Source organism: Cyrtonyx montezumae, unplaced genomic scaffold (genome assembly GCF_038088225.1).
Source record: "Cyrtonyx montezumae isolate F1298 unplaced genomic scaffold, pur_monq_1.0 scaffold_14, whole genome shotgun sequence".
NCBI lineage: Eukaryota > Metazoa > Chordata > Aves > Galliformes > Odontophoridae > Cyrtonyx > Cyrtonyx montezumae.
This window is the reverse complement of record NW_027071870.1, coordinates 14635662-14657893: the sequence shown is the minus strand read 5'-3', so window position 1 is coordinate 14657893 and position 22232 is coordinate 14635662. Positions and strand designations below refer to the sequence as shown.

At 41.7% G+C, this 22232-nt stretch overlaps 1 protein-coding gene across 1 annotated transcript in view; it reads right to left on the bottom strand.

The window, feature by feature from the left end:
* The window catches only part of ADARB2 (adenosine deaminase RNA specific B2 (inactive)), a 298031-nt gene that overhangs the window by 11650 nt on the left and 264149 nt on the right, over positions 1-22232 (bottom strand). Inside the window, exons 6-7 of the mRNA XM_065731583.1 lie at positions 19971-20122; positions 5048-5216 (exon numbers count right to left, since the gene is read on the bottom strand). Coding sequence (XP_065587655.1) covers positions 5048-5216; positions 19971-20122 — 321 coding nt within the window. The remainder of the gene's footprint in view (positions 1-5047; positions 5217-19970; positions 20123-22232) is intronic.

Below are 22232 nucleotides of genomic sequence, written 5' to 3'. Positions count from 1 at the left end.
TTGAAATTTCAGTCACATAAAAAGGGGTTAAGAGGGAGAATTACAAATCATGTGCACAAATCACCTCTAATTGAAGATCTTGCTGTGCTAATTGATTTTCATTTACATTAATATGCAGCCTTTGAAGTAATTTTTCTTAAGAGTTTCCGTGTCAGGTCTTCTGTTGACAATGGCTCTGATCAACAGGCTAATGCTAAGATAGATCTAAGAATGACAATTTCTAACACTGACTTTTAGCCTTGCAGTTTTATGCACTACATTTAAATATAACTCAATGTGCCCAAATAATTTTGTAATTTTTTTTCAGATTTCCACTCTTAAAACCTGAAACAGTACTTCAAGGCCACATCACCTTGCAATACTCTGAAAATATTCTTAGAAAAGATTCTTCTAGCTTTTGGGCCCACATCATCCATAAACTTTCACTGTGGGACAAGAATAGACTGTCTGGGCTGTAAGGCCAAATTTGAAGGTTCTTCGTTACTGCTTATGACATTTTATATGTGAGGTATTATTTATATGTTCTAGGTCCTGTTTAACCTCCAGACTTAATGCTACTGTTTCTGTGAAATACAAGGAAGCTGATGACCATTAACCTGATGGCAAGAAAACACACAGTCTTTTAAAAGGTGACCTTTTGAGAATCTGTAGCAAGAAAATTTTAAGGCCAAAGCTTACAAGGTACACATTGAATTCTGGCTTTTATTTGCTGTATAAAGACAGTGTTTGTGAGCACTGTTTCCCTCAAAGCCTGTGTAAACACATTTCTCAAGCCTGCACCCTGCAAGGGCAGGTGCAGATTGGCAGCTGACAGATGCCAGCTTCTGAAAGTGACTAAGTGCCATGTCTCACGCATTCAAAGATGTCTGTACACTGTTAGATGTTGGTTGGAGGCACAGAAAGCTGGCATCTCCGAAGTAAATACTACAGCTAAAGTATCCAGTGAATGTGAACATGCTCTGCCCTGGCCATAGCTTAATGGCTCCAGCTCCCTTGTGGAGGTGGACCAAGGACGAAGGTTCCAGGGAAGAGCTGTACTGAAGACCTCAAAGAGACATCCAGATAAGAACTGATGTTTTAAGTAAATCTTAGCACTAAATGCTTGGACTTAGATCCTGAAAATATCTTTCATACATTTGTATGGCAGTGATGTACGACCTGGGAATTCTGGTTTATACTGTGAGTCTGTTGTGTCATGGTGGCCTCCTCCACATGCTCCCAGTGCCAGACCACAGGCAGTGGTCATCATTAAACCTTTCTGTGCAGCTATCTGGGAGGAAAGCACAGTTATTATGGATAGATGGATACTGGGAGGAACAATTTATCCAGTTTCTCTGCATGGAAAAAACCCAGTAGCATGGTGAGACTAGGGTGTGAGTCAGCTCAGACAGTCTCTGTAACTCAGAAGACAAAGCTTAAAAAATTGAATGAGTTTTCTGGACTGTGTGACAGACTTCCTGTAAAGAACTGTTGTATGAATGGATTTGCTTCCACAAGAAAAGTAGATATTTTAGTGCTGTAATGTTGACTTAAGATGTCTCTGTTGATATAAAATTGTTAATACAACTTGTGATTGCCATCAAGAAAATGTTAAAGTACTCACAAACTGCTTCCCCAAAGAGTTGCTCTTTTTCAGAATAATGTTGCTCATGACATAGCTCCTTTTTCACAGTTTATTTTTATAGAGGGTAATGAAAGTTAAAATCCTAGGTGTTAGTGTAACTAATGAATTTTGGGTATAAAGAACATGGTTGAATCCTGTGGAAAATGTGCAGCAAGAAGGCTGAACTGACTTCAGCTGCACTGTGAGCCTCACAGAACTTGAGTGTAAAAGCCAATACTCTCTCAGGGTGGGTTATCTGGGGATTCTGAGAGCCCTAACTTTAAATTTGCACATATAAATGCATAGGTTTTTAAAGCCAGAAGGAGCCACCAAGATCTAGTCTGACCTCTTCTATAATACAGTCACAGAATTTCACCTCATAATTCCCTGCCTGAGCCAAATAACATGAGTATTCATGCCAGAAGTGTTTGTGCTTTAATTCAGTATAGGAATGGGTAAGATACTAGGCTGTTTATCCTGCAATCTCAACACAGCCACAGAACTCAAATAATGCATACCAAGCATCAAATCCTTTCAAATTTGTGTTGATAGTAATAAAAATTGCTAAATTCCTTTGAATAACAAATAAATCTGATTAAATCGCTCTCTGCTTGTGGCTATCTTGTGAGCAGGAATGAACATAAATTGTTAGATACATGATTTACAGAATATTACTCATTTTTCATGGTAACTTTCTTCTTGAGTCTTTGATATTCTGATAGCAATGTCCTTTGCAAATAATGCAAAATGATGTATATTTTAACAGCTACTGGTTAGATTCTCAAGAGGAAACATTCTCTAATAGCCCAGTGCTCCTGAGGGGCTTTTATAAGCAATAAAATCCAAAGTATAAAAGTCAGACTTTTTGTAAAATTTTGGTTATACAAACACGAATTTCAGCCTTGCAGATTTTCTTTTTCTTTTCCTGTTTGTGAGACAAGTCCAGACGCTGTGAAACCAAACTCCTGCATCCTGCAGACATTTGAAGTGTCAACTATCTGTGTTAGAGAAAATATTTGGAGTCTGAAGAGTGACACAGAAACCCCTTCTGGTCTCTTGAGGAGGGTAGAGAGGGGGAGGAAAAGGCCCTCACTCAGCAATCTCCTCATTTGCAGGACTGTTCTCCTGTCTGTACTTTCTATGTCCAGAGAGGAAAAATGGAAAACCAAAACCAGACTACACAAAAATGTGTAGTCTGGAGCCTGGTGGAAACAAAGTCACAGAACCTAGTCTTAAAATGTGACCACAGGACAAAAAGGAAGGTAAGTATATCAATGTGAAATGTAGCTGTGGTTGGGAACATCTCTAGAAGGCCTTGTTCACTTGCTCATGAACATCTCAGAAAGATTTTCAACGGTCGACTTTGTGCACTCGACCTTACTGAATTAATATTTCTCCTCAAAATCTTCACTTGGATCCCCTTAGTTGGTTCCCACCATTTTTAGTTAATGGAGCTCCTTTCACCATGCCCATAAGTAATCTCTCCTATGATCATTTCCTAACTCCATCCTTCCTCTTTACTAAGAATGACCATTCCTTCTTCCTAGAGTTTCTGAATCTCTTTGTTTTTGTGATTGTTTCAGCAGTTTTTCTACCCACTTTTCCTGCTCTTAACCTGTTCAGCAAGCAACCAAGGAGCCAACATGCTTGGAAGTGGTCAGTTTTGAAACACAACCCTACCATTGTTACTACAGATGTTGCTTTCCCCTCTCTGCTAGGCATTTAACCATCCCTTGTTAGAGTAAGTATATTCTGCTCAAAGCAGAGATTAACAATTGTTGAATTTTTTCTTTGTTTTGCACAAGAAAATCCCATGCCCAGTTGGATTACAGTGCAGAATATACATTGCAATAATTCACACAACACTGCAATAATAATATCAATGATGAAATGTGCAAAATTTTTTTATAATGGAAAACATTGTGATAGATTTCTTTTCCTTCAAAGTCATTAAGGGTGTTTAGATATGTGACAAAAAGGAAAGGATTCATTGACTGTGCTTAGTAGATGCGCTTGGAGAAAACCTAGCTTCCAAGAACATGCGTTAGAGTCAGCATCCCCATCAACAGCAAATGTAATACTATTTGCAAAGCTGATATTTATTTCACTGGCTAATGGTATTCAAAACCACAGAGTGGAATATTTTAATTCAAAAATTTGAATTTGTTTATTTTTTGGAGTCTGACTTAGGAAAATCCAGCAGCACCTGAAAAGAATGAGAGAAATCCGCTGAAAACTGTTTGGGTTTTCTATTATCTCTTTATGAATAAATGAAAACACGATAGCAGAAGACGCTCTATAGTGTCAAGTAAACACAATATTTGTGATGATTATACTTAGCAGAGTGTGGATTTTGTGTTCTTTCCTTCAAGCCTGTTAATATTTCCATTTAGTAGTTCAGTTGTGCATTTTTCCATCTAAACACCAGGCTTTGCTAAGCCTACAGAGAAACTGAACTTCATTCAGTAGGTCATTCAGCTGAAGAGAAGAATTTGTGTATTTTCATTAAACAAAGGCATGCCATAGAGTTTACATTTTTACAGCTACAATGTACCGTATTTTTAATAAAGTGCTTCCCTGGGAGGTGTTGGAGTCATCATCCCTGGAAGAGATCAAGAAACATGTAGAGGTGGCACTGGGGGATATTTATTAGTGGGCATGGGGGTGATGGGTCGATGGTTGGACTAGATGATCTTAGTGGCCTTTTCCAACCCTAACGATCCTATGATTCTATGTAGTTAACACACATAGTATATGTATATATAGTTGTGAGCAAAAGTATACATGTATGTATAGGTATATACTAATAAAATAGTAGATATGCATCCCAATGCACACATTTTGTATTCAGTTTGCGATAACCTCCATTTGCTATTAGTTAATATTGTAAATAGAGAATGACAAGTAATTGATGTTTTATGTACCGCTGTAGAATAATTAGGAAATATTTGTACTATTGAAATTATTCTACATAAAGATATGTTATACGTACAAGACAGAGCAGAAAGCCACAGAGGTGGCTGTAACATGAGAGCTCAGCAATGACATTCAAAATAGTAGCAGTATTCTTAACAGCACTTAGGGCACTTTATTGGTGCAGATGAGGTCAGTTTATCTGCATGGTGGTTGGTTTGCAAGTTTTGCAGTAAATGATCCAGTAAAAGCAGAGCGTATGTATTTTATTTGTGCACTGAAATTCTATTGGCAGAAAATGCTGCAAAGAGAGTTTATTTTTTTTGTCACACTGTGAAGAGCAACTAATGGCCCATGGAGAATTTGGGAGACCATTCTATTTACTTCGCCTATTTATAGGCTCTATCTTTGCATACAAGGGGAGTCTATGTCAGCGCCTGTGAGCTATTCCCCACCAGTAGCCATCATCCTCAAACTTCATTTCCACATGCAAGCAGCTTTGAGATGCATGCACACGAGGTGCTATGGTACCTGGCAATTTTGTCTGTGCAGGACATGGTGATGAGCTGCTCGCCCAGCAGAACGCCGTCCCACGTCTGAGCCGCGTTGTGGCTCCGCACCGGGATGGTTCCTTCTCCAGACTCGATCTTTGTTCGGAGGTGTCCTCGATATTTTCTCACTATGTGCCTGCTGCTGTTCACTGCACAGAATTACAAGAAGGGCAGTCAATAATTGTTTTTAGATGCCTTTTGAAACTAACAGGCTGTGCTGAGGCCATAGCTTTCATTTGCAGAACCGCCTGTGGAGGTCCTTGAAGCTGAATGCAAAATTAGACAAGACCATAGCCTAAGCAAGGAGAAAAGTTGGTGCTTCCTAAGCATGATTTGCTTCTCACATACTTGTAATTAACATATACTGAGGTGAAGTTACCATTTCCTACTGTGTTTGAAAATAATAGAGGCATATGATTCCTTTTTTTTTTTTTTTTTTAATTTCCTATGCTAAATATTTGGCATTTCAAGGGTTTGGAAACCCTTGGTTTAGTAACTGCAGTCAAACCTGCCCAAGCCAACTCAGTCCAGTAGCCTGCTGTGATACTCGGTCTTTTCTGAATCATTTCAGAACAGAGCTTCTCATTTGCTATCACGGAATTTCAATGAAAATTCTCAAAAGCTAAAGTTTTGAACTCTGGGTCTAAAGCAAATTGTAATTTGACAGTTACTGCTTGCCTGAATTCACTCTGTAGTCTCCCTAAAAGGAAGCAGACTTCTTCCCTTTGTCAAACTGATGTCTGTTATGACGTTGCCATCCATCACTTCAGTGATACTACATCTGAGTACGAGGTGGCTGCCTTTGGGATGGTGCAGGGCAAACACACTTGTCCTGTGGTGCAGTGAGCTTAATTTACAGGTAATAAATAAAGTATTTACTGTCATTTTTATGTAATGAAAAAAGCAGGAGTTTACTATCAAAATTACTCTTACTCTCTTATACTGCTTATTTGATTCTGAGTGTTTTGGTTGTAAAGAAAAGTAGCACTGGAAAAGAAGCAATCCTGTGGATTTCCTCACCCTCAGGGAGTTTAACAGGAGAATACTTTCTGCAAACAACATATATTTCTCATTGCAGCCCAGAGGAAAAGGAAAGGCAGTAGGTACATAGTGACCTCTGCCTTCCAGGAAAGCAGTGCTGCTTCTACAGGCATGAGGCTTTTGATTAATTTCCAGATCTCCAGTGTACTTTTCCATGGCCCTCAGCTGGACCAGAAAGTTTCTGCTGATGAAGGTGATGTTCCTCAGCTCTTGGTGAATATGTTGTTGCCTGGCCTCTTTCCTCACACTGAGTAACACTGGGTGTTACAGGTTAGCTTACCAAACCCATGGCCACCAGCAACGGAGTCTGTGGTGCTCACCAGGCACTCACTCTCTTCCTCATCCCATCCCTCACCATCTTTTCTTTTTGTGATTGCTGCCTGTGCTGTGAGCTCTGGTTGAAGCAATTGATTGGCTTTGGCTGCTGCCAATGGATGACTTACAAAATGAGAAGAGGAAAATAAATCACTTTGGCCCACTGGGATTAGTGAAGGCAGCAAACACATGTAGAACAAACAGCAGAGTCAGCTGTGACCTGCCAGCAAACGCAGTGGCTGAACCCCCACAGATCATTTACTCTTGGATTCCTTCCTTCCTTTTTAAGTCTAAAAATAGGAATCTGAAGGCAAGCAGCAGGCTGGGCCAGCTTGAATTGAGTGGCCGCAGCCGAAACCAGTTCCCACTCAAACCCAAGCCCCAACATTTCTACTAGATACATATGTGGTGTTCCTCATGCAGCATCATCCAGAGGATGTTTGCCGTGCTGCATGTGTATGGGATTATCTGTCTGGGAACTGGTCCATATTTTTTCTGGGGACTCTGCAGGAAACTTTGAAAACACAATTTGAGCAGCAGTGAGCAGCATGTTTTATTATTAAACAACAGAGTGGTGGGGAAGGAACCATGAAAATCTGAACGATGGAAGGAGAAAGTGATTGCTTCTCTCTAACCAATGTGTCTAGCTGTGCAACAGAGAGAAATGTACGGTGAAACTCCCTTGCCTCAGCCTGCATACTTCCAGATCTGTGGCATGACGGAGCCAGACCCCCTCCACAGGAGCAATGAGGAGTGACTCGAGGCTACTGCTGTTTCAACTGGAAGAAAGTTTTACTTTAAGCAAATTGGTTCTCATTTCCTAAGCTTTCCCACAGGTAAAATGAAGATAATGATGCCTCCTCATTCTGCAAATTCATTTAAAGGCACTGTTCAACAAGTATTGATGAGAGCCAGATGTTATGCTTTCAATAAAGATCTACCATAGGACTCCACCTGCTGGAATTCCCCTAGGACAAAATGATTTTTTAACATTTTTTCCCTCATCTCTTTTAGGAAAGTATTTTCTTTTGCTCAGCATCTCTGTCCCCATTTCTGCCCTCTCTCTGCCCCCACAACACTTCCTCAGCTCTGAGAATCCTATACACGCACTCATTTCCTTGACTGCTCTGTTTCAAAAGTGGTTTGCCCTACTGATGCTCCCCCATTTTGCATGCAGGGGGACATGCATCTGCTGGGGAATTTTGGTAACCACATGAAGGGATGAGCATCTCATTGTGTACATGACTTTGATTTCACTTTGTAAATCAGAGTGAAAGAGGGGCAGAGGAGAAAAAAAAACACATCAGCATTGCCAAGCGCTGTTGAGCATCTGGGACATTTAAAGCACAGACCAACAATTTAAGGGGAGAGCATCGGAAACTTATCTGTGAGCTGAAGTGGGTTTACTAATCTGATTTTATTCGTCTGTTTTGCAAGACTCAAACTACACCAGGTGTGGTTGCTACTGTAGCATCTCAGACCTGGCCTGCACATACCCAAAGCTGCAAAAGGAAGTTTGTTAAAGCAGTAAGAAATGTGTGTGACTGCACAGATCATCTCATTTTCCAAATGCTCGCATTAACTCAGCCCATGTATCAAACTTTGCTCCCTTAATGCGTGCCGTACCCACGGTGCAGCCAAGCGGGCAGCATTAGCTGATAGGATTCGGGCAGCTGGGGCCGGCATACGCTCACCCTGGGATGCACTCCCACAGCACCGATAAGGGGTTTTAGCTGCTCAACTGCTATTAAATTCAATGAATAGGGTGTGACTAAAACCCTCTGCTGTGCTGCCTCTCTCAGGCTGCTCACATTACTGGGATAGCGGCACACATGCTGCAGAAAGATCTGTAGCACGCTTAGGAAATACTGATAACTCAGAGCTCTGAATGCTTTCAGAATGACGATGATTAAATAAATCCAGATAGGCAATTGCAACATGCTTAGTTCTTCTTTTTTTTAATGTTAAATAGTTAAATAGTGCAGGAAGATACAAATACTAAAGAAACAAAAAGATGAGTTTTGTGTGTTCTACACAAGCTCCAGCACATGACTTGCTGGTAGTAAGAGATGCAGCCCATGACTGGCACAGCCTGCTATGGATCATTTTAAGGCAGCCTCAGAAATATATTCATTTGTGTAACAAAACCACAAACCACAGCTGACTGCTGTTCTGCAGTTCAGTATGATCAAAGCATCGGAGACTGTGAGCATTGCTGATCTTTCCTGCGCTGCTTCTCCAACTGCTTAATCTCAGCTAATTGCAGGGGAGAAGGCGTCTGAGGATGCCACTTCAACCAGAACAAAATGTCAATTTAAACCAGAATTGGAAAGGACAAATTTAAAAATCATTTGGAGTGGATTTATGATGTGTGCTGTGCTCAGATGTGGAAATTACTCCTGAGAGTTGCTAAGATAAAAAGATGCTGGATTATTAATTATCGGATTATAAATGTACACAGGTGGCTTATATTCAAAACAGCATCTTGAAACCCACTGGTTTTAAGGATTTCCCCTTATTTTCACATTTTCTTCAGGACTTGTTCTGGTTCAAATGGTAATGAAAAAAGCCACCTCCATATTTATTATTTAGTTGAAGGGTGAAGTGGAAATGGATGGTGATTAAACAGAATCACATGAGTAAGGCTCTGTCTGAGATTTTGCATGACTGCCTCAGAGGTTCATTTTCTATTTCCCTGCTTCAGTGGAGGCTGTTCGCTCCTCATGAAGGAAGAAATAAAACAGCAAATCTTGCTTTTTTTTTTTCTTCCAGTACTGGACCTCCATTCATCCCAATGGTTTATAAAGCTTCCTTAGAGTGGTATGAAACAAAGAGGTGGAGAGAGGGGTGTTAACATCTGACTGCCTTGGTGTTTTGATGGTTATTAGAGATGCATATTTCTCAAGCTGATGCTGTACAAATACATGATACTACAGTTTCTGGAAAGGCTGAAGTGAGAATTACAGTACACTGAATGCCTTAGACACATCTGCTTTGCTGGGAGGGGTGGGTGGCCAAATAAATCTCTGCTGTGGTATGCTTCAGCAACCGTCAGAGGGTGAGGCTGAAATGTGATGGCCCAGCTTTGGAAACTGAGAAACTTTAGGGATATTCTGAAAGGAAGCTGGGTTTGGGAAAAAGAGAACAGTCTTTTCACAAAGGACTAGGTTGAACTGTGCCTACTGACTGTGAGATTCTTCACATCAAGAACTAGGCAGGCAAAGACAGTGGACTTGCATGAGGATCTGTAGAGCTACCACTGTAGTGAGCGCAGGGATGTATCCTTCCCCTGGGAAACACATACATATGGCTTGCATGCATCAAATGTACATGCAGGTGAACCCCTTAAAGTCCAGACATGCTTTTAATTGCAGGCAAGGAATTCTCTTATATCTGAGCGTAGCTCGAGGAAGTATTTCTTCTCCCTCCAAGAGATAGACAGCATCGACATGTTCAGTTCATAGCTGGGAGCTGGACTGTGTCATTAAGACAGATATGCAAATATAAGTACTGAATACAAACCTTATCCAAGAATTCCTGTGATTTGTGAAACTTAAGTTGAATGCTGAAATTGAATTTCCTTATCTTTTCCCTCTTATGTGTGCCTTTCTTGGCTAACATCCTGAATTTGTACGACAATCGAATATCCCATGACCTTCTGGGTGATATACTTAGGACACTATTCTTTTTCCTCATCATTAAGCTTCAAATAACATTTTTGAATCTTTCTACCTCTTCTTTTCTTTTTTTATCTGCCAATAATTTGAGATGATATACAGATAAGGAACAGACAAGAAATCAAAGGGAATCTGTCCATTCACAGTACTTCATTATGTGGCATTTAATCCATATTATTGATGGTGGGAAAAATGTAAAGTTTGAATTCAAAAGAACAGAAAGGAAAAGACTGCATTGTTTGCCCTAATCTGTTTTAAATGCATAAAGAGCACCACTGTATTTTAATGAAAACTCTTCATTTTGTACCATCAAAATAAACGATGGCAACTGAAAATAGGGAAACATTCCTCTCATTTTAAAGAAAGGGAGAAAGGAAAACCTGGGGAACTACAGACCAGTGAGCCTCACCTCTGTGACAGAGATCAAGGAACAGATCCTTCTGGAAGGCATATTAAGGCACGTGAGAGTTGAGGAAGTGATCTAAGACAGCCATTGTGGCTTCACTGAAAGCAGATCATGCTTGACCAACCTGGGGACCTTCTGTGAGGGCACTGGTGGACCAAGGAGGGGTAACTGATGTCTTCTACTTGGATTTGTGGCCTTTGACATGGTCCTGCACCACATCCTTATCTCTAAACTGGAGAGAGATGGATTTCATGGCTGGACTATTAGTTGGATAAAGAGTTGGTTGGATGTTTTCAGCTAGAGGTTTGTGGGCTGCATCAAAAGAGTGGTGGCCAGTTGTGCGAGGGAAGTGATTGTTTCCCACTGCTCTGCCCCTGTGAGGCTACATCTGGAGTACTGTGTCCAGGCCTGGGGCCCCCAGCATAAGAAAGACATGGAGATGTTGCCGTGGGTCGAAAGGAGAGCCACAAAGGCGGTCTCTTCCAGCCCAAGCTATTCTGTGATTCTATGATTTTGATGTTGGACGAACTTCTAAATGAGACCTTGTCTGTCATCAAACTTTAAACCTTGGGACAGAAACCAAGCAACCAGCCAACCAGAAAGTACATCAAAGCATCTGCCTTACAAAAGAGTTTTGTTTTGGAGGAACCCCTGGGATCAAAATAGGAGTTACTACTTAAAAGTCTCTTTAAAACAGTTTGTTGACAACCAAGTCATGCATAGAGAGCTATAAATAACCATTACAGGCAAGGAGGAGTAAGCAGTTCTGGGTCAGATGTGGCAGAAATCCTTCATGCCACCCACAAAACCAATCTGCAGACTCCAGACTATTTTGAGGAGAGGTGCATTAGTATGTTGAAGCCACAAGCACAGGATCCTTCCATGGAATTAAGATTCTGTGCATGTGGCAATCAAGGAAAGAAAAACTTGAACACTCCAAGATTATTATTTTTAATTACTAATTGCTTCTCTCATCTAAAATTAGATGTGCACTGCTGTTGCGTTAGAAGTGCAGCTGCCCCTGGAGAGAAAAGTCCGGAGATTTGGCAAAGGGCTGCATTGGTGTAGTAAAACTCTGTCATGGCGAAAACTTCTACATCTGAAGCATTAGTGAGTCTTGTCACCAGCCACAAGGGTAAATTAGTTGGTCTCCAGGTCAGCAGCTGAGAAAATTGTGGTGAGAGGCTGTGTGGGAACAGGAATAGACTTGGTGGTTCACCTATATCCTAAGCTACACAACACCACATCTTCTGCCTATTTAAAAAAAAAAAAAAAAAAAGGAAGAAATTTTTCTCTTAGAGCTTGGCTTTATCTTCCAGACATGCTATATGTGAAAAACCGTCAACATTTTTCAAGTTGCCCATTTGGTCGCAATTCTCTTCCTTGGCATGTTTTAATCAAAAAGATTACACATACACAGAGGGAATGTGTTCTTCATCATAACTCTCTTTCCTTTATCAAAGAATTATGCTGTTGTTCATGTGAGTTTGTGACTTTTGTTGTTGTTTGGAAATTGGAATCTTCAAAAGTCATTTGAAAAAAAATGTTATGAATGAAATCAGCAAATGTGAAAACAGAAGATGAAGTCTATAAGATAGGAACAACAGAAAACCATCAATAATATTTCTGCATTACGATGAGCTTCATCCCCCATAATTTCTTTGAGCCTAGAGAGACTGCGGGTCCTGCTGCATCCCCATACACAATGGAATTCAACTTGAGCTTCTGGGGAAAATTCAATCTTTATCACCAAGAAATGGTCCCCATTTGCCTTATAAATCTATAAATTGGACCTGGAGGTTCCTGACAAGTTTTATAAAACTTTTCTCAAAAGCTTTACTGTGACTTTCACTCAATGGAAGAGTAAATTGGACCAATCTAGGTCTAGGTGGATATGGTTTTTACCCCAGAGATTTTTCCCAATCATAATTTGATCTTTTCTGCCCCAAATACTTGCCACAATCAGCTGAGCACCTCAGCCTCTGAAGTCTAGTGGACTATTGGATTTTGAGCCTGGAGCAGCTGTATCCTGGAACATGTGGTCATTTTGTCCATTCTCCAGAGGATATCGGAACCCTGGAAATTATGGACAAATTGTATCCATGCAGCTTGCCCGGGTGAAAATTTCTACTGCTACTCTGAAAGCTTCTCAACCATGGCCTTTAGCTGAGTAATGTAGAGTTTTTATCACATCTGAACATTGTGTCCAAATGCAGTGTTGTGCAAAGCAGTAAAACCCAACAACAAAGCAAAATCAATAAATACAGTGCAATTCTCTTTTGTGATTCAAGCATTCTGTTACGTTCCGGATACTATTATAACTGTGGAAACCTGTTTTCCTGAATCCTAACAAACACAGTTTGCTTTGCATGAAAGCTTTTCAGTGCTCTGGCCAATGCTGCCTTTGAACTTTCCATAGTTTCCAGCATATTCTTTCTCTTTGCTGAGATAGACACACACTATGCAGACATTCTAGCAAATCTTATTTTCTACTTTATAACTCCCCCTGAAACAACAAAACCCAAATAAAGAAAAAGCAGACAAGAATATTACAAGGAGAGGGATCTGGGACATATTCAATGCATTGTTAATGCTGAAGAGTTTCCTCATGATATGTCAGTTTTGACCAACTGAGACAGAAAAGAGGGAGACTGGCTAACTCAGCTAATTTTCAATTTCCTGAAGCCTTGATCAAGGACTTGAGGGATGCAGGATCAAGCTGAAATAACCGGTGTGGTGAGACAAATTATAAAAAATGAACCAACAGCAAAGTTTCAAAAGGTGATTATTCAGTACCAACTTCAGAAGCATCAAGCTTTAGAAGTATCAAGCTTTAGAACTTCCAGTGTGGCAAAAACAGAGTCTCTTACAAAGGTCCATTCTGTCCAGTGTGGTCCTTTATGATAATACCAGCACTAAAACAACCTGTCCTGTCACAGTCTTACCTCAGCCTTTCTAAACCAGGGTATCACTGGTTTCCCTGATAGGTTTGTGCACACTGGCCAAAAGTCCAGTATGTCTGACTGTTTGGGATAACAGACATCTTCCTTTGGATTATCAAAACCAGTGAGATTTCCAGCAGCCAGAACAGTAGGACCAGATAATCCCCACTCTATATTTGCAGAGCTTCTGGAACTTCTGCATGAGTGATGGGCCCATTTGAGCATGGACATGTAACAGCTCATGCTTCTGCAGATCTTCCCTTAGGCAGCAGCAGAAGGGCTGCAGAGCTCACAGCAAAGGGCATGCGCTTCCACGCATTTGTTCTTCCCTCTCAACCTTTCTTTTACTCCCTCCTCTATGCTCTTGCTCAGATGCTGCTCTAGAAGAGTGCAGAGTGAGTAAGAGATGCTGGGGAAGTTCAGTGCTGGAGAAGTTCGAGCTGTTGTCTGCAGGACTTTTGTGGGGTGGGTTGAATGTGTTGAAAGATGGATGATGATGGATTCCAAAGCTTTCTGGAGTCCTCACCTACTCCTTGCAAGCCTTACACAACTGTCTTCTGCCTGCACCCTGGCAAAGATAAACAATACAAACTCTCCAGGTTTCCCATTATCACCACAGTCCTCCTACTGCAGTCCCACTGATCCTTCTCTACCAGAATTCCTTCTCCTGAAGTCCTCTTGCCCACTTTCTCCTTCAGAAGAAAGATCTCCCTTTGACTTCTGTGGGGTGTTTGGGAAAAATCCAGCACATCTAAATCTGGGAAAGACCATTACTCAAGACCACAGGGAAACAGAAAACCCTGGCACCTGGGCTGGGCTCTGTAGTTGGACTCTCCCACTGCCTCTAGAAACACATGGCACCTCTGCTCCCAGCCAAGAGTGATGTGAGTACATAATGGAGAACACTAACTAGACCAGATATAACTAACTTTAGTGAGAGCAGCCACAGTCTGAAGCAGTATTTCAGAAGTGTGGGAGGGTGGTCTTAGGTTTCATATAAAGATGAGTGCTTTCAGACCTGAAGATGAACATAAGATCCTTGGCAGATCAGCTTCTAGTCAACTGAAGAAAGACTTTGCATTTCCTCTGTATTTACTTTGACAAATTGAGAATGTTCCATTGGTAAAGGCAGGAAGGGACCATTGCTTCAAAAAAGACTTGATCTCAAAGGAAGCTGACAAATGTGCTTAGGACCCTAAACCCAAACTATTTGGACCATCTCAACCTAGCCTTAATGAAATGAAAGTACATTTTCACCTCACCTTTAATAACCAGTTCTCAAGCATGTGAAGTAATTCAACAGCTTTCTGCTTCATGCTGTCTGCCCTTTCTGCAGCGTCTTATACATGAAGAAGAAATCTAAACTGATCACAGAAATTCATTTAGTGCTGCAATTATTTCTCCCAAGGCAGTGTTTGGTGTTAAGGCCTCCAGTGCTGTATGTATTTTTTTCTTTCATGTTACTTCTGGACATGGTTCTGTATGATAATTTTTTTTTTTTTAGTTTCCCCGAGATATTGTTCTGCTCAGTCATATGAAAAATAGGAAAATAATGCACCTTCATCCCAGTTCCACAGACAGGTCATTCATCATTGTAAAATCGACTTTACAACCTAGGAGGAAGCTGCTCCATGCTCTGAATAGCTACGAATTTCCAAAGTGTATTCCCAAGAGGCAGCAGGCCAGCAGTCACAATGGAACTGCAAGATACCTGGGAGAAATGGTACGATAGGAACACTGCTCAAGATGACAGACAGTTACCCTTGATTTTCCTAACAGGAGCATGTATAAATCTGTGAGAATCTATCTTTTACAATAGCTACAGATATCTGATTACTTTTCAGGACACTGAGTTACTTAGATGGTTCTTCCTGAAATACTTTTCCCCGTTATGAAGAATTTTTTTTTCCATTTAAATAAAACATGGGATTGGCAGAAGTAAGGCAGAGATTCTAGTGAGTGGCAGCCACAGCAGGAGGCTAGAGATTGATGATTTTTAAGGTCCTTTCCAACCCAAGCCATTCTGTGATCCTATGATTCTATGATTCCCCTTGCACTTTTAAAAACAAATACCAGAATAAAAAATTTGGGGTGTTATTCTATTCCAGGTGCCCTCAACATATCTTTGCCCCTGATATCTGCCTGCAGGACACTGAATGCAGAGCTCTGGGGCTGAGAGTCTTCTGACAATTACAGAAGGTCGTTTGTGTCCACCAATTGGAGATGGGCAGGCTCCTGCTGTGGCTCCTGCTTGAATCTGGGCTTCTTCAACCAATGTGTCCAAGAAAAGTATTTCTGGGAATCTGGCTTGGGGATTTTATACTGCTGCAATCTGGATGAACTCCATCTGAATATGGAGTGCTGAGTCTCTGGTGTGAGCAGGACAATGTTTCAGGGTACCCTCAGCTTTGAGGGTTAGCATTTTGTCTGAGATGTAATATCCAGCAGTCATAAGCACAAGCAGGGAAAGCACAGGGTTTGCACTGGGACCACACATTTTAAGTAGACAGCACAAAACTTGTCTTTTGGGCACTCGACTCCCCAGCTTCTAGACAAACTTCAGTGTACATCTTCTCCCATCATATCACCTACTCAGGCAATGATCCAGCTCACACGCGAGCAAGTGCATCCTGTTTAGATGAGAGCTCTGCCAAATGCATGTGTATGAGAGCTTCAACACAGCTGTAGGTTAATAGGCAAGCAAGAGGAAGACCCCGTGTGGAGCAGATGCAATGATGTGTTTCAGACCTAAAGAGAGCATGGGATGAAACAGGAGCTAGGCTATCGAAGAGTCAATGGTACAAGGCAATACAGCATGTTAGCAAGAGATAGAAAAACAGCCCAGGGGACAAGAATGGAGACGAGCCCTGGGGCAGATTCTGTTTGTCTCTTTGGCAGCCTGTGTATTGAAAAAGAGAGAGTGCATCTCTAGGAGAGAGATGGATGAAGAGGTAATATCCCGCCAGGGAGGATGAGTGGGAAAGTTGAGAATTTATTAGCTCAATTTTTAAGCAATTCATTCTCCTTTTCAAGAGGTTTTAAAAAAAAAAAAGAAGCCAACGAGTCAAGATTCCTAAATTAGCTAGGAAGGTACTTCAGCAGATCAAGGGCTTGACTCTTCTGTGGTTTGCTTTAGATTCAGGACAAGGTGTAAAATACGCAATAAATATTATAGAGCAAGCTGTCCCCATGGCTGCAGCTGCAGATCATGAACTGTAATGCATGTGCTACCAAAAGTCAGAAAGCCAGGCACAACTTGCCTTCATGTACACTAAGGGAAAAGGTACTGGAAAAGGAGATGACCTTCCCTTCCTCATTTTCCAAGATCACACACAAGGCTGTAATATGCTATGTTGTGAAGAGATCCTTGGGAAGGAGACTGGCTGAGAAGTACCCAGGACAAATCCATACAAATCCTCACAGCAGTCTGAAAATCCTTCGGTATTTCCCAGCCTCCCATTCTTGACAGCACTGACTTGGCAGACCTCTCCTGCTCTCTACAACCCAACACCTCCTCTCAACCTTCTCCCCACTCTCCTTGATTCTGTCAGCCTCTTCCAAAACTTCTCATTTCCAGTCTTATGTCCTACAGACACCAAAAAAGAGTTAGCAAACTCCTCTCCATGCTTACAGCAGCCTCGTTCCAAATGGACTTCGCCCCTTCTCCAGAGCTGTCTTATAACAACACACAAGTCTCTGCTCTCTTCTGATTCATGAAGGGCCTCATTGCAAATCAATGCAAGATCTGCTCTTTGGGGCCCTGATCTCTTGCTTTACTGAGTGAAATGATTATGGCTGTGGACCCCCCCACCTCTCCTGCTCTGCATTGCAGCCATTCTCAGGAACCACAGTAAGGTCAGATTTTTACATATGTAGCTGAGTTTGTACCCAGAAAGAAATAAACTGGGTTTCAAGTGTGTGCTGGCTTATCTCCTCCCCCACCAGAACAAAGCTTATATGAAGAAAATGTGAGGCCTCCCCAAGGGTGCTTGGAAGACACGGCGGATAATGGGAAATTTTTGGAAGGAGATTTGAGAAGTGGATTTTACTCACTCCCTATATTGGTAATGGCTTATCACGCTCCTTTGCAAAAACAGAAACCACATGGCGAGACACTGTTTTTAAATGTTAATGCATCTTTAGAGAATAATCAGCAATGTTTGATGGCTTGTGCTAGCTCTAGGAGAAGTCTCTTTGTTGTTTAAGAAATGAAGTAGCATTCATCTGGAGTTCCTTGTCATTACTGGATGAAAGAAAGGTTATTTCTGTAGTTAAGGAGAGAAGGAAAAAAAAGAGAAGATGTGAATGATAAACATTATAAAGTACTTATCTTTCCAGATGTCTCTGGGATAATGTGAGCTAAAAGGAAATGCTTATCTCACAGAAGGACAGCTTTTGGCAGCATAGCTTTTATACAGAGCTAAATGCTTTTAAGAGTGTGGGACAAAGATGGAGGGAGCTGCTTAAAGCAGTGAAATACAAACCAAGTGGTGCCCCTTCAATCCTATTTCTGCATCACACTGTAACCTTCATTAAGTCATACAGACTCTAGTGTATCATTTTATTCACTGGAACAATAGATGGTGTAAAAACCATCAGAAAAAGCATTTTCATGATCCCTACAAACTTAGTCTGTAAATATAAAATATAAAATCATGAAAATATATTTTAATACAGCTTCTTACATGCACTGTCATTTAAAGGAGCATTCCCTCATCAGTTGGTAGCATCCAGTCCTGGATAGTCTGCTGCCATTCTTGAGAATAGCCCACATTAAAAAATAACAACAGTTTTTGGTGCTTCCAATTTGGATGTAAAGGAAAGAAAACACAAGGACACTTACTCAAACATAAAACCCTTTTTGATATCTCTTAGTATGAAAGTGTGAGGCTGAAACCACTATTCTTATTTAATATTCATAGACACTTGCTTTTAATTTTATTTTTAACGTGATGTCTGTCTCCTCTTTATGCTGCCTCATCCCAAATTTGTCTATTTGCTGCTTTCCTGTTAAAAATATCCTTTATTTTATATGCCCTAATGACAGAAGGTAGAAATCACATCAGAAGAGGAAGAGTATTTCCTTTCTGAATAGGTATATTCTCATTTCTTGCCCCAGCAAGCTGCTGTTTCACACATGACAAAAGGATTCCAGTATGGTGAGAATAATGCTTAATCGTTAATAAATAACTCCTACAAATAAGAACCAGGAGTGAAACCACGATCAGATGAATTTTCCTGGGAGGCAGTCAGGTTGCTGCGTGACCTTGGGTGATTAATTTTACATTCCTGTGTCTATGCTTTTCCCTCCACTTATTCTTCTGTCTTGCCTGCTTCACATTCAAGGTAGCCAGGGCAAGAACTATTTCTCATTATATGTACATTTAGCAGTGAGCACTGTGAGTATTACAGCAGAGCAAAACGTGCATATGAGAAGCGATAACTCAAGATAGAGGTAAGTATGCACCTTATGAATCATGAAGTGGATCAGAGAGTGGCAGTCATCTGTGATAGCAAGCCACAGTTGTTTTGAGTCTCTTGTTCCTTAGCGTGACCATGGTCTGGGGAAAATGTGGTACAGTGGGTTTGTAACAGTGACATGCCTCTGCAGTAGTGGGACAACAACAGGGACAAGAATATGGGAGGCTGGTATCATGAGATTTCTGGGACATGGAGGTGAGATACTCCTTCATGGCCAACACGCTCTGCAGGTCTCTTGATGGCATTCACATTGGCTAAGGCCTGACTTGTTCACCTCACTTGCAGGGCCACCTCTAAAGGACTACTCCTTATAAAGCCATGTTCCTGTTTGAATATCATAGGTATAGGCCCAGGGACTCCAAAGATGGCCTGGTGGACTCCATCTAGTTTATCTCCCATGCAGAGGCCATTGACCTCACCCAAGCAGCACAGTCTGGGAAGGATTCTTCCCAGAAGGCTCTTGACATTGTTTGCTGAAAGGGCAGGAAGCATCTGGAATGAACCCGATTTTCAACCTGCACTACAGGTGCCTGATCTCATCTGATCACTCCACCTCAGAATCCAGCCACTTCAGTTTGGACTGTTCAGATTTGGTATAAATGCAGCCCTTCAACTCATCCGTACTGCCTAAACCTCAAGAAAAGTTCATGCAGCTTCAAACACATATATAAATCTCTAGTCCACCCCATGCCTGTGGCCAAAGAATCTGATCATGAGGAGCCTTCTCAAGGTGTCTACTGATATTGAGCTTGTATTTCCCATCAGGAAATGCAGGCTGTTGGGAATTGCCCAGCAGAGCCATGGAGCCTCAGGCAGGTAGAGAAATTTTCCAGCCTCAATTTTCCCTCCAAATTTTGGGAAGGGAACATCAGCTGCACAGACACACATTTCATGCACCTTGTAGCATCTCTGCTGTCAAGTAAAACACGTTTTCTGCAAGTCAGTCAAGAAAGAAAGAAGTATTGGTCTTAGAACAAACAAGCAAATCAACAGTAAAAAGCACAAAGGGGAAAAAAAGAGAAGGAAATATTTTCTTCTTACAGTCAGTTGTGATTTCGTAGGGGGAGTTGAGGCGTGCATCCCCACAGGGCGAAGTGCTCACGTACAGATGGAACAGGATGTTCTCCTGCAGCCTGTAGCCTCCCTCTTTTAATCGCACGAAGATTGATCGCTCCCAGTCTTCTCGTTTTTTGCTATGATCACAAAAGAGGTTCCAGGTCATTTGTTACACACCGAATCAGAAACAAAACTGCTTTTTCTATCTGTGTTTTTCTCCCTGTTTGTTTGTTTTTACTAGCACCAGGCATCATATATTTTGCCAGGTGACAAGGAGAGAAAAACAATAAGTGAAGAAATGTGTGAAGGGGGTCAAAACTGTCAATGTGCTTTGGCTTGTTTACCCGGAGTCTATTCTAAAAACAAAGCACAGATGCATAAACACATTGATTTTAAAGAGGTTCTGGCACATGAAGAAAGACAAAGTTCTCTTAGACTCTCAGCTGAGAAAATCAGCTCTGCTCATCGCTGTGTCTAGCCACATATTTAAATCCTGTTGACATGACTGCAGCCAAAATGCATGTTTATAAGCTTCACTGGAAAAGGTCGCTAACAAAGCACTGTGAGTTTATGACCCAGTCAACCCTCCTGCTCCCCAGGCATTGCTCTCCCTCCCTGTTCAACCACAACCACCCAAGAGCACTCTGTCTCAGCCAGTGGCACCTCCTTGGTCACTTGGCATTCTCAAAATCAGAAAGTGTCCTGAAAAGTGCAGACAGAACTCACACAGGCTTCTTCTTGACTGAGCCGAAAAAGATACTGAGATGAAGCTTTTGTCTGCAGATTGGTTCAGCAGCTAGATGGGGACACAGCACCTATGTTCTACTAGCAAGAGCTGACTGGGAGGCCCCATTGAGGCCCCATCCTCCCCATCCTGCAGTTTGCAGCAACAGCTCACATTAGGGCTATGCTGCATGTGTTTCTCAGATGATTTACATTAGTAAAGACATGGGTGATTTCACTGACAGACAGCTGTTTCTGATATGTATATTTGGATGATGATTATCATTTTGAAGGTGAAAATGTGATCAGTGAAATTCTAATGACAGACAATGATGCCCTGGTCCTTTCCTCAAAAATTCAAGGGCCTTTTTGTAGGAATGCTTCTGAGTAGAACTGCATCTGCAGGTGGTGGTTTACTAGAAGGCTGCTAATAAGCTGAAGCTCTACCCATTTAATTCACACCAGGACAGCCCATCAAGTGACACAACTTCTGCTCATCTCTGTGCCTACCATCAGAACAGGCACGGCTGCTTTTACCCAGCCTCAGAGCAGTCCTTGAGTGCCATACAAGCTGTCTCTGCCTGCTTTCTCCCAGTGCAGTCTCGGTGTTATTGAAGCTGTTTGGCTGTCACTCTTGCATGCTTTGGGTATTTTGTCATTTTTTGATGCTGGGATGCGTTTGCTGTCAGGAGGAGTTTACAGGCACATTACCTTGCTGCCAGGGGCAGGGAGCTGCACCACTCCTTCCTTCTGTAGGCTGTGGAGACTTTCCCAACCATGCTAATTATACCATTGCCCTGATACTGCTCTCTAAAATAATAAAATACCTACACATTAAGTCCTGCTGCTTGGACTCTGGAGCAAGTGCAGTTGATTTTAAATAATTCACTGCAAAATCAGCTGGGAGAGCCAGACCTATGCAGTTCTGGCATCTGCTGTGATAATGTTAAGCCTTATTAGTGCCAGGGCAGCTTGCTCTACCTGGAAACAGTTGCTAGGTAGGGTTGGAACAGTCATTTTTTGGGCTGGGTTGCAGGAGTTCACAGCAATCAGCACCCTTTCTGTGACTGTTTCTCATGGAATTAATCTTGCACTCTTTCTCGTCCTGAGAAAGGTCTGTGGACAGAGTAGTTGACAGATTGGGTGATGGATGGTGGATCTAAACATGAGAGGCTTCAATGAGCCTCCAAATGGGCTCCTCCATGCCATATATGCTTCTGACCTGTTTCTGGTATGGTTTTCTCGGGGTTGAACTCAAACGAGATTCCTTGCTGCCTGTTATTTGGATGGGCTTAATAATTAGACACTGAGAATATTATAGACGAGTTTGGGATGTAGTATCATCAACAGTATCTTTGCAGGGAGCCTAGTTTGTAGGAAGCCTGGGCGATTTTCAGACACCAGAGACATGTGGGCTGTGTAAAAGTGGCCATGCGGGGCATGAGAGGCATCCTGCAAATACACTTCTCCCCCAGCACTTGTGAGTACCATGCAGAGCCATGTTGTACGGCCACACACACCTGC